This window comes from Phlebotomus papatasi, chromosome 2 (assembly GCF_024763615.1).
Source record: "Phlebotomus papatasi isolate M1 chromosome 2, Ppap_2.1, whole genome shotgun sequence".
Taxonomy (NCBI): Eukaryota; Metazoa; Arthropoda; class Insecta; order Diptera; family Psychodidae; genus Phlebotomus; species Phlebotomus papatasi.
The window spans coordinates 82,904,485-82,918,600 of record NC_077223.1 but is presented as its reverse complement, the minus strand read 5'-3'; the positions used below and the strand labels follow the sequence as shown (position 1 = coordinate 82,918,600).

Here is a 14,116-nt window from a genome sequence, read left to right as displayed (position 1 = left end):
TTTGATTAATTTCACCCAATTCTTCTCCCGAAGCTTTTTTTCTCCCTACACCTCCCCCATTTCATCGCCCATGCTCAATGTCTGGGACGCTTTATGGCAGAGGAGCTTCCCATCTATCCGCTTCCATTAATTATGTGCGGCACTTTTTGTATATTTCTCTGTGACCCGCGCATTTTGGAGCTTGGGCCGAGGTTTACATAATCCACGAAAAACAGAAAACATATGCAATTTATTTTGCATTCCCCTGTATCCGGTTTTGGGATTAATTTATGGAACAACATGCTTTATGCATTACGATGGTTTCATTCGCGCTCGCAGGCACTCCATTTGGGGAAAAATATAAGGAGGGGAGGAAGGCTGAATAGCATTTGGGGGTTTGCACAGAAGCTGGAAAAATCTCCGCAAATAGAATTAAGTTGTCGCTGTTTTCTCTTTGACAACCATCACGTATTTTTCCCCCATCTGCGCTGGATTATAGCAAATTAATTTGTATTTATTTTAATTCAACTCCCCATGGCCCAACACTGACTAAATCCATCTTGTGCATGCCCTCATGAACCTCAATGGGGAATAAACCTGGTGAGGATTTTACACATTTCTTCACAATAAACCGTGTTTTTTTTTTCAAATTCTCTCTGCAGATAATCTTCGATGGCTTCTCTGTAGGACGCTTCGACGAGGGTTTGGTGGATGGTGATGGTGACACCCTAGATACCAGCCTCAGTCCATCGGGAGAACTTCCTGGATGCCCAGAGGGATTTATGCAGGTAAAATTTACTGCACGCGAATTTTCATCCATGCACAAATTTTCAAACTCCGAGACACTCACATTGTTGGAAAGTCTGTGTGGAGCCAATTAAAATACTTTATGCTCCCTACACATAGTTTTGCAGGAGGGAGTTTTATGGGAATTTTCACCAGTATGCCCACTCTGCAGCCCATTTTCATCATTTATTTTTGCTCTTGGCTTTCCAGACCTGGCTACAGAGTACTTAACAAAAAAAAAAGCTTATATACCTTCAAAAAGTACCACAAAGATGCAATTCTACAACATATGTTCTGAATCTCGGGTTGAGAATTGGTATATAGTGGAATCATTAAATTCAAAAGTTACTAAAAATCTACATTTCCAAAAGTTTCAAATGTAGAACCGATTTTATTGTAGAATTTCTAAACTGGAATTCGAAAGTTTGAGCTGAACTGTCAATTTGACAGATGCTATACCTCAAAAAATACATTCGTTTATCATTTACCGTTTACTGGTTCTCAACCGATTTAAACCGATTTATAAATCACTCGAAACATTGCCCAAACCAACATAATTTAATTTCGCATAAAAATTAATTATCGGTTATGGACCAGTTCATTACCGTTTCAAACAGATTGAAAATGGTTCAAGCTTCTCATGAATTCCAAAGCCTTTCCAACGAGACTAAACAAAGTACTATTCGGTTGAGAAATATGCTCCCTTGAGCCTTTTAAACGCTGAAACCTCGAAAAACCTTGTAACCTTGAAAAACCGTTATTATACTGCAATATGAACTTTACTATACGGTAAACCATCCACTGGCTGACGCCCCGTTGTCAATAAATATAATAATAATAATATTATAATAAAATGAAAAAAAAAAACATTTAGCTTAATCTTAATCTTAGTCTCAGAATTAAAGTACACTTTGATTTTACTTGTCACTCTGACAGCTTCAAAATTTACTTATTTTCTTTATTTTTTAAGTAAATTGTTTAAGTTTACGCAAACATAAAACCTACAAACCGCCAATAATTACTCAGAAACCGTATAAACCCATCCCTTAAAGAACTATTTAACATTTTTAACATTAACATTTTTGCTTTTTCGGTATATAAAATATTGTTTGAAAAAACCACTGTATTTGAAATCTTTTCGGAACTTTATGATTATAGAGTTATCTGCCTTAATTGTATGTTATGAAGATATTTTACTTGAATACTGAAGGATTTTCTGGACAAAAAAGAACTCTAAAATTCACAATTAAATTAGTGACGTTAACATAAAATCCTGCGATTAACATAAAATTCTGCGGTTTCGTACGATGAATCTATTATAGTCACATTCTCTTATTTCTCATTTGCAACTCCAGACATATTAAATTACTTTTCTGTTTTTACTGTGAATGAAAGAAAGGCTCTTTATCGCAAATTTAGAACATTATGAGAAAAAGAAAATTAGTCCAGATTATCTATTATATTTTATCCGAGATACCCTATGAAGATTATATTTAAAAGCAAGTTGATTTTATGTCAAAAACCAACCAATCTCAAAAAAATATTAAAATAATTGGAAAAATAGGTTATATGAAATATTGAGGTTATGGTATCATTAGAGGTAATTAAACTTAAATGGAAAATTCATATCCAAACAGAACTATAGGAATTTTAACATTAATAAGAAGATTGAAAGAAAGATTTCTTAGGACCTAAATCTTTTTCAATTTGAAAATTAACAGCCTTGGTCAGATCCATTCAGGGAATCTGCAAGGACAAGGACAGTACCCCTTAAGACAATCGTGTGGATGAGCGCCGTGGTAGCCGAAGATTTCTCCAGAACCTTCAGGATTCCATCTAACTATCTGTTTTCTGCGACGATCCAACATTAACAACACCTTCATCGTTACACATCTCTACGATACCCCTCTCAAAGGAGAAACTCATAGGTTACAGTAGAGCCTCGCTATAAGCCATCGCTCTATAGTCCACAATTTATCGATCGTTGATTTCAAAACACTGATTTTAAGTTAGGTTATGTTTTTTTAGTACGCGACATGCAATGTTGTCATAATTATTTTAATATTTTTGGCAAACTTTATTGAGTAGTTGTGATAATTGTGATCCATAATGAAGAGAGCGAGGACAAGTACCACAATCGCAAAGAAAGTGGAAGTCGTCGAGCAATTTCAATACTAAAAGTCGTTAATAATTTTAAAAAATGACATGGAATATAGTGCGACCCAAGTGTCAAATCTGGAACCAAATATGGCCTATAGCGGGGCTCTACTGTAATACGAGAAACGCTCTTAGGAGAATTTGGCACCGCTCCGAGAGACATCTATAATGTTAATATAAATACGAAAGTGGGGTTAAACCGTTGGAAAGAGTGCAAACATGATATTTGTCAATTGATTGTCACTTTTTTATAATGACTTTCTGTCAAATTATACAGCCATAGTGGACGACTATATTTAGGTTATGTAAATTCTTGACACCTGTCAAACGATAAATATTTTTAAGGTTAAATTCAAATATTTTCCTACCAATTTATCGTTTAGAGAAATTGTCATTAATATTACTTCGCAGTTAATGCGTTACAATACTTTTTAAACTAATGGAATAAGCAATTTTGACATCTGCCAGGTAATAATCACTCCAAAAGCTCAAATAAATCTACAATTGGCAATTCGAGAGATAAAACTTTTATTCCAAAAAAAAAGCTAAAACATAATTCATAATCCTCTTCTTCATTACTCTTCGTTCATCAGTAAAAACTCTATCATCCATCATTCATACTTTAATTTTCTCTCAGTGCAGAAAACTTTCATTGTTCAAAATTGAAGCAAAAGAAGAAATATCGATTTCAACCTTTTTGTTCACATTAAGATACTCATGAGCAGCGAGAAGAAATGCTCTCGTAGTTTAGCAATTTCTCCACGAAATAATTTAGTGAAAAGCATTTTGGCATTTTCCAATACCATTCATACACCATTTTAAGACCGGATAAGGCCATTGTAGAGGAAGTCATGAGAAGATTCTCAAGATATGATATCTCTTTGCACAATATTGTACTCCCTGAAGGAAAATTGAGAATGGTCTGTGATTACAGGATTACATTTTCAGGAACTCATTTTGGAGTTCCACTTACAATTTCTCCAGGATATAGAGAGATAGCACGAAAATGAGGAGACAAAACGCATTGTTGTCCAATATAATTTGACCCAATTTCTCCTTTAAACCGATGATGAGCAGTGTTTGATTCTCGGACGACATTGCAAATATCCAACATCGATCCAATTAATCCAGAGCCAGAGAATTAATGCAAAATTAGAAGTGTACTCAAGAGCCAAAGTGGTGCTTTATGTTTATAGTTTAACAAAATTATTCCATGAGGCATTTCAAAATTTAAAATACGGAGAATTATTTATTGATAAAAGATTAACTTGCAAATGGATTTTGTGAAATCAGTTATTGACTAAAAATCATTCTGGCTGTAATAGGAGAAAATCGAGCTCTATATGGAATTAGTCTCGTTTAGTTCTCCATGTATCCCATTCAACACCGATTTTGGCAATGGTTTCAAAAAATTAACAAGGTAGTTAGTATATACGAATAATGATATGACAAAGCGCCCCGGTTTTGTGCTCGAACTCACGAGAAAGAGCTGTCCGTGTTTTATTTAGTTTTCGTATGCTTTTTGAGGACATACTGCTTTGCTATCATTTAAATTGATTGATGCATTTAAAAGTAAAAACCATTCCAAAATAAGAAATTGCTTAATAAAAGTAGGTTTTAGAATATTTTAGCATGAGTAACAAGCATATGAACAAGTAAAAATTAAATCTGAGAAAAGTAAATCATTTACGGGTATATTACCGATTCACTACTGCTTAAGTTCGATGCAATCGGGTTGGAAATTTATTAAAAACCTTACAAAAATTCCAAATTTAAGCAAATCGGTTGAAAAATAGGCCCTTCAAAGTGATTAAACTTTAATCTTCGAAAATTCGACATCGAAATACTTTTCGAACATGACTTGACTACCTCTAAAACGTATTCGCCAAAGCCTGGAACGCTGCACCACCCATTTTTTATGATCTAAAGCTGTGAAACACGTAAAACGTGGAAGTAAAGCCTTATTTCGTGAGTCTATTTACGGAATTAATGTAAATAAAGGTAATGATGGCTTACAAATCGCTCGTAAATTCGACTGTTGAAGAAAGAAAATGATCTGTGCAATAAATCTTTACGGTCAAACTTACAAATTTTCCAATAAAACTCGAAAATTTCGAGAGTGACCACTACTAGAAATAAAAATAAAATTGAATTCTTTTGTTGTCGTACAAAAAATAAAGGAACAAATTGAACAAAACTTGAAAAAAATAACTCCTGTGAGCACTATCAAAACTCTATTATGCAAAAATACTCGGCTTTTAAGTGTTGTCAGACGTAAATCAGGTTAATATCTCAAACTTTTTTAGCATCAAAGGTCAGGGGTGCTTATATTAATTATTTATAGCTTAAAATCAAGGAACTAGAGGACACTGGGGCACCAACGAGCATGGGGTAGCACCGATCACTGATTTTTTGAGTTATTTAAACTATTAAAACCATTTCTTCAGTGGACGAGCATCCCTATAGTATCTCTGAATTCATACAGGTCTCGTCTTCTTACGTCTAATACCTAATTTAAAAAAAATCGATGTATTCGATGCTACAGTAGAGTCTCGCTATAGGCCATCGCTCTATAGTCCACAATTTATCGACCGTTGGTTTCAAAACACTGATATTAAGTTAGGTTATGTTTTTTTAGTACGCGACATGCAATATTGTCATAATTATTTTAATATTTTTGGCATACTTTATTGAGTAGTTGTGATAATTGTGATCCATAATGAAGAGAACGCGGACAAGTACTAAAATCGCAAAGAAAGTGGAACCCGTCGAGCAATTTCAATACTAAAAGTAGTTAATAATTTTAAAAAATGACATGGAGTATAGTGCGACCCAAGTGTCAAATTTGGAACCAAATATGGCCTATAGCGAGGCTCTACTGTACATCGTGTACGATGATGCCCCAGTGAAGCTTTGTTGGTCAACATGATGTTTTCGCTACTGAACGACAAATTTAATAACATTAAAGTGCAAATATCATGTACTTAATTGAATGGATATAAAGTAACCTTCAATCATCAGTGAACCACGCTCCACTTTGGATTTCTCTTTGGGAAATGTTCTGTATTGTGCACTTTCGACAAGCCCCGATCCTCTTAAAGTCATAGAAAAGAATGTGGTTGAAGGTGTAGATGTCTTAAACAGCATTTTTCTCTTGGAATACATCCCCCATGTGTATTCCATTTTCCTTTGAAATAAAACGAGAGAAACCCTCCCAGTGAACGAAGAGTTATTGAGAGATGCCACTGTCACGTTTTTCACAAGTACATTTCAATTGCTTTCACTTGCGAATTTTCTTCTGTTTTCCCTCTGTCTCTTTTCGATCCTGGAAAGGTGCAAAACTCCTACAATTCTCTACAGAACGCTCCAGGGATAACAAAATTCCATGCTATAACATTTTTTTTACCCATTCGACAAAATTTCATGATAGAAAACTTCTGCTGATATCTTTTTGGGATGGTACGTCTGGAAAATTTTTAGGGCAAACCATTGAGGATTACGTGCCAGGTGATGATGTTTCTTTTTAAAATAAACAAGAAATCTTTTACCTCATTTTACAGCTCAGCGAACTAGGACGACCCTTTACTGGTGGCTCTTGGTGTGGTTCAGCATCCGGGCATCAACTTTACTACAGCGAAACGGCTACTGTTACAATATCTGTTAAGGTAAGAACTCTCATCCGATAGCAAAATAGAAGGGTTATCAGGTTATCGCAGATAAAATACATGGCGTAACGCAGTGATATCCTTTTTCCTGTCACCAGCTGATCGATTGGCAACACAGGATTGACACCAATTGTGTCATGACGCACATTTGGCCAGGATGGAGTGATAAAAATTTACATGACAATAAATTTTCATCACATAGAGAACCATTCGGGAAATATTTGCTGATTGCATTTCGCATCCGTGCCAATGTTATGTTTTTTTTTGTCAGTTCGAATGGGTAGATGTGGAAGGCAGATCATCCCATAGGCCTGCAGGAAAATTGGGCTGATTTGGGCACTGATTTGCAAATGTGAAAGTAGCCAATATGAGCCTAAATTGATTTGTAAATCATCTCAAAGTCTGTCTAAAATTTCACAGAAGCAATTTTCAATAAACATTTTATAATCGATTAGTTAGTGGATTTAGATATACAGTGGTTCAAGTGGTATAATAATCAAACTATGACACAAGTATCACATATGTTCTAATTGCCTTTAAGAATGATCCAATCCATGTGATAGGGCAAAGCGCGCTACCTTAGGACGACTCAAGCTTCGAACAAGTCATTTTTTCAATATTCCTGTCGGATTTGACTCATGGCCCTTATCAGGAAATTTGAGGTATTAAACTAACTAATAAAATATGATTTAAAATATCAATTTGTCAAATTGATTAGGAACATATTTAAAAAAAAATATTTGTGAGAATTTTACGAACTTTTCGTTCAATGTTAATTGTATTTGTGTACAGAGAATCGCCAATGAAAGTAAATGACACTCAAATGTACACTGCCTCCATCCAGAATCGAACTGCAAACCTCTCGTTAACTAGACGAGTGCTCTACCAACTGACCTATTAGAGGTCACATTCTCTGCTTGTAGCCTCTAAAAAATAATTTAAAAAAATAGTCGTTGGAAGCTTAAATCGTCCGAATTTAGTGCGCTTTCCCTATAAAGTTAATTAATTTCTAAGAGTCTCTTTGGCGAGAAAAGAATTAATTTTCGAAATAATTAATTTTACTAAAGATTACATAAGGATTGCAGATTGTACGTAAGATCAGCATTTGACCTTGAAAACCATTAATAAGAGTGACTTAAGCTTAACCTTTTAAGGACGAGATGGTAAAAAATTGGGGGTCTGAAAAAAAAACATTTTTTCTGACTTCTTAGAGCGAATCATAACTTTAGAAGGACGTAGGAAAAATTTTGGTTTTGGGTCACTGGTGACCCAATCGTCCTTAAAGGGTTAATGACGAAAATGAACGATATGTCCGACCGATGCGACGCAATACAAGAGGTTCCGTGTTTATGTATATTTCTGTGACAGAAAATGACACAAAATAGCTTTAAGCATACAGAAAATTTGCATATTCGCAGGAGATATCTTGCAAATAATTCATAAAAACACATAAAAGTTTTTCTCGAATTAAAAATGTGTTACATATTGGTAGTTAAATTTGTGTACAATAATAATAGAGAGGTAGGAGGTGGGTTGGTAGGTGATAGTAGCACTGAAAATGGATGAAAGATGTCTTTTTATTTTTTGTAATATTGAAGTACACTTTACGAGTATAGAATACATATAGCTTACAAGAATGCCTTACGTAAGCTCATCGTCGACTACACGTAAGTCATAGGGGGAAATGGGGCACCTTTGAAAGTGGGGTATCTTTGAAATTGGGATTTTTTTTACCTATTTTTAAATAAAATTGAGCCTTATCGTGATATAATTTAACTGCAAAAACAGATTGAGAAGCTAAATTACATTGTGATATGGCTCAATTCCACTTAAACATAGCAGAAGAATCCCAATTTCAAAGGTGCCCCACTTTCCCCTATTTGTGGGGTGAATGCTTCGTGCGGTCTAAGGGTACGCAAGGTTTGAAAAACCTTTCTGCAAATCTCAGCCGCATGGTCGGACCAAGTGAGGGTTTCATTGAAGATGATCTCCAAGTTTGTACCCTAGAAGCAAAAGAGATAATTTCATTCTCCAGAATTAGAGGATGAAGATCGGGATTCCTACACCTTGTGTACAATTATTGCTTGAGATTTAGCAGGATTCTCAAAAGCATTCTCATTTCTGATAAAAAAAACTACCGACTGCCCCGGAAGTATTTTTCTCCCTGATTTCTAAAATTCTAATCAATATCAGTGCTACAGTTCCTGGAATTAAAATTTTAATGAAAAAGCATAATAACACGGCAAATTTTCACAAGACTATTCAATACTGAACTAGTGAATGATTTTATATGTGATATTAGGGGAAGGTGGGACTAAATTGGAAACGCCATTTTTCGCATATTTTCTAGACGAAGTTAGGCCTAGCCGTACTTTAATTTAGATACTTAATTGTTTTGTCTACCTAATGCAAAGTATCCTGTATTTTGCACTTTACTCTTTCTTATGCCGAGTTAGACTTACTTCTAGGAAGTAATTGTTGGTGTATTAAAAATGCTCATTCGAGATGCAATGGGTGGCAAATCTACTATTTGTCTTTCGCTCACCAACCAGAAACCACAGACTTATGTTTGATGTAAAGGATTTTAGATAGTGCACCATCCTGATATCATAATAATTCACTGTGGCATTCGAGGGGAAATAACAAGAGGATGAGATACACTGAACTAAACTGCTAATTTATTGAACTATAGTATTAATACACTTTAGGATCCTTTATTGAGAACCGCTACTTCATAGTCCAAATGAACTTTGCCATCTTATTATGGGTCTTGTCCAATAGATGGTACATTGGACCCTCTTTGATCTTTGTCTTATACATTTCATTCGCCAGTCCACCAGAATAGGCGATTAACTCTCGCATCAACCAATCTGGCCCACAAAAAAACTCTTTTTCGTTACTTTCAATTTGGTCTAGCACTTATTACAACCAAGATCACACCAATATATAACTCTACAATTTTGTATATAATTTTTATTTTTTTAATTTAATTTGTTTCAAAAATCCACAACAAATAGGATACAACCCTCTTACAATCGCGTGGCAAGAAAAAAGAATTTAAAAAGAAAAAGGAAAAAACACAGAAAAAAAGGAAAGAAAATAATAAATAATAGGAAAAAGAGAAAAAAAGCAAAAGAAAAAAATATAAACTAATCAGTTAAGCCCAGTTTGGAAATGTTTCTGAATCGCCCGTTGAGAGCTACGTGTCTCACGGGGAAGGGAAATATATAAGGCAACTCCTTTTACAAAAAGAGTGCGGTAAAAAAATCTTGCTCCGCCCTAGGCACCAAATATCCCTATCACCAATAATCAATAATTGTCTAAGACCAAAATACAGTATCTACCATCTCAGCGAAACCAATAACCCGGTCGACCCGGCCAATTCCTTCCTCAATTTGGGCTTCCAGTTGGCGGAAACCATTGGTGGGCACCCACTCCGGCCTCCTAGTTTAACCTGAACTGGTTACAGATCAAAGAACAATTGGAATTGCAGACCATCGGGAGTCACTCCAATTCTTATAGCCCCGCTCCAATGCCTTTCTACCTCTTCCAGCCCCCGAAGGTTTCAAGCCCGTTGCATGGCAGTAGTTTCACTACAACAGAGTTGTGCAAAACCCGTTGAAACCGAATAAACGTCAAAATAAGTTTGTTCAGGTAGTGTGTTGACCATTGACGAACAAGTTTCATTCGACGTTTGTTCGGTTTCAAAACGGTTCTTGCACACCTCTGCACTACAATATCTCTCTAGGCTTCACAGATTGGCAGTAGTCTCACTACAATACCAGTCAAAGAATCAAATGAAGGTCCTTCGGTTAAACGATCACCACCCAGAGGCCCCTAATGACCTCCCGTTCATCATGTTTCGGAATTCACTCCAGGGTGTGGAAGAGATTACTCCCAACCACACCCCTTTGCTCAACCAAAAGGATAGATCATTCGGCAGGATAGTGGTCAGAGCAGTGAGATGTTTTTGGTTAAAGCCACTCTCAAGATCACATTCACCACACGCTCCTACTTCATTGTCATTAACCCCAAAGACTTCATACCCGTTTACCCTAGTACAGGACCATGCCATCCCGTACTCTGGAATTAGGTAGAGAGGTCTTTGGTTAAATGGTTACCACCAAGCAGTACCATAAATATAAACCCTAAATTTTTTTACAAATACTCGAAAAAATAGCGTTTTAGCTGAGATTCTTTACAATCTCAGCTTTTATGGTCCTAGGTGAAATCCGACCTTGTCAGATAGGGCCCAAATTTTGGATATACACGTTTTAACACTCATAGATCACGAATATCATATGCGCCAAAAAACGATTTTCGTGGACGTCCCGTCCGTCCGTCCGTAGAATAACCACTTCTGGAGAGAGAACGGAAAGAAATATCGACAAGCGGTTTTCGGAAATGTTAAATATCGATGGGCGGCTAGAAGTTGATGATGTCAGATCCACCCCTCCCCACCCCCTCCTTCTGCCATTTTGGAATACCCCCAAATTTTGTTTTCTCAATAACTCAGCCCCAATCTCAAATTTTAGTATGTTATAGCTGGACTTAAGAGCTTTTGATCGATACTAAATTTAAGATCCCCCGACCCCCCTGACCCGACCTATAAGGGGATAAAAATTAAATTTTCAAATGGTCATATCTCCGCTTTTAATTATCGGATTTAGAAAAATTTTGGTGTTTTGGAAAGCTATCGTGGAGTACTACAACCCTTATGACATACCAATTTCATCCGATTTAATCGATCTCGAATATTTCGAAAACTATACGATGCTTCTTCTTCAAATTTTAATATGTTGACTTTTCCAACGGTGGGTCCAACTCCTCCCCCGATGTACCCTGACCCGAGCTATAACCAAAAATGTCTTGACCGGACTGCATTTTCTGTGTTTATGAAGGGATTTCAATGAAATTTTAGCATTATTGTATCTGAGAGCAAGATCTTTCTAATAATGGGCCCCATTCGTCTCTACCCCAATCCACTGTACCCCGACCCTTACTATATCCACATGGACCGGACTCTATCTCTAATGTTTATTAACCGATTTCAATGAACTTTTTTTCTTTTGTTGTCCTTCCCTACTCAGACTATTTAAAATAAAAAATGACCAGTGATAAGCCCAGATAAGCTTATGATAGCTGAGATTCTTTGCAGGTGACCTCGAAATGCGTGCAATTCGGGAGTGCTTGTAACTCTGAATACGTGAAAATTCTATTGTGAGTTGAATTTTGGGGGTAAAGAATCGAGTCGAGCCAATTTTATGCATTTCGACCGCCGAGAACAGTTTACTCGACGTGATTCTTTACCCCCAAAATTCAACTCACAATAGAATTTTCACTGCATTCCGAGTTGCACGCACCCTGAGTTGCACGCATTTCGAGGTCACCTGTAAAGAATCTCAGCTACCATAAGCTTATCTGGGCTTATCACTGGTTGATAGCTCTAGCTCAATAAAGCCCCCACATTGCCTATAATATTATTCCTCATTTTAATAACTATTTCGATAAAATCACATTATTCATTCTATAGACAATTTTGGTAAATTTTGGTAAATTTGCAGTTGCAAAGCCTATAGAAACTAATCTATGATTTATAATTTATACCATAACTAAAAGCCTATTTAAATGGAGTTATCGATTTTAGGTACTTCTAATAAATTATATTTGAATAAACTATGGCTAAAATAAGATACATCGGTTTTATACTTTATGGAAATTTTAACACAATTTTCTCAGGAAAGTATTTAGTATTTAACAAATAATAAAAAAAAATATTGTTAATTATTGCATTTTATTTCATAAATTTGCTGTTTACCACTCTAGCATATCATCCAATATCATCGCTATTGATAAACGATAAATAATTCGCTATTGATACAGAATTATTGGATTCTCTTTAAAAATTTAAAAAACAAATTATACATATTATCCTGGATAAAAAAAACGGGAAATTTGAAATAAACTAAAATTGAGTAAAGGTAATAAAATAAGTAAACAAATTAAAATATTACTAATTGCTATGTAATTTTCCGTTCATTTTAATTAAAATGGTTAAATTCACATCGAAATAATACTCATTTATTAATTAGAAGTGTCAAAATCAAATATATCAATAAATATTTTGGAAAAATTAATTTTCATATTCTTCAAAATTTAGTATTCAGAAGAATACGACAAAAGCTTTGCAATTCAACTTAAACTTCTATTTTATTTTTTGACCAAAATCTGTGTTTAAAAAAGAACAGCAATAATCAGAACTTTTTTTCTATTTAGGCAACTGATGAGCATCGAAATGAGATTTTTTCCAGAACCCAATTGCTGTATTATTTTTAAACCACTTCCAAATACTTTTAATTGACCATGTGAAGCCTATAAATGCGTATTTTTCCATCACAGAAGCGCAATGAGTAGCCTCTGGTGTCTAAAAAAAAAGTCTATTCATCCGCTCCAAAGAGGATACAAAAACGCATACAAAAAGCTCCAGAGAGAGAAAATAATAAATAATAGCCAAATCCCGGTAATGATGGAAATTTAATTTGATTATTATCATCCCATATGGCCATTAATGGTTGAATATTGTAATATAGTTTTTGGAGAATTGGTAGTATTTGTAATATCAATAAATCGATAGGGGGAATCAATATTTGGCAATTTGCAAAATCCAAATTACTCCTGAATATTTAAATGTATTTTGTTCCAATTTGGTTTGCCATATAGCAAGAGCATATTAATGACATTGCACCAACAATCAATTTATAGACACTAATTTAACTGGGAGAAATACCACACTAAATAAACACACTCAACACTACTAAATAATTAATCAATTGTTATTGCACTATAATCGACATTGTTCTTTGATGTTTCGATTCTAACCAACATTAGAGCAAAAGCCAAACTTCCTAGCACAAGTTTCTCTTTGTATCAATAATTTTAATAAATGCTTCGCTGCGGGATAACTTTGGAAAACTATTAGAGGCTTTATTAATACAAATTTTCTCTTGATCTTAACATATCGAATATATATAGGTAAATTGTATTAGACAAAGCGAGGATGATCACTATAGAATTTGCACTCTAAAATCGTTTTGTACCTCTATTTCCACAAAACAGGTGATTACGTTAGGTTAGATTCTTAATTTTCTCACATTTTCTTTTTTAGTTGTTATATTAATTTTTATTGTCCTCCTATTAAACTCGAAATTTACCAAAGTATTTTCCCAAATTGATACTTTAGATTTAGATACTTCTGTACATTTTTTGAGATAATTATAAAGCAATCTTCTCACTCACAGCTGGAATTAGATTCTTCAATAGTATAGGCTAAAAGGCAAATAGCTTTCTATTTGCACAAAGTGTCGTTGACGTTCGAAGATTTGAAATTCAATTTCGAAATTTCAAAGCATATTTTCGCACAAGTTTTGACAAATTTATGAATCAACACATTAAGAAGATGTTACAAGAATTATTAAAAAGAAAATTAAGTATGTCCTTATTTTATTGTTTTCACAAAATAAATTAAGGTT

General features: G+C 34.7%; 1 protein-coding gene across 1 annotated transcript in view; it reads left to right on the top strand.

The window, feature by feature from the left end:
- LOC129804698 (uncharacterized) overlaps positions 1-14,116 on the top strand; it is a 230,411-nt gene that overhangs the window by 157,485 nt on the left and 58,810 nt on the right. Inside the window, exons 4-5 of the mRNA XM_055852238.1 lie at positions 642-767; positions 6,483-6,587. Coding sequence (XP_055708213.1) covers positions 642-767; positions 6,483-6,587 — 231 coding nt within the window. The remainder of the gene's footprint in view (positions 1-641; positions 768-6,482; positions 6,588-14,116) is intronic.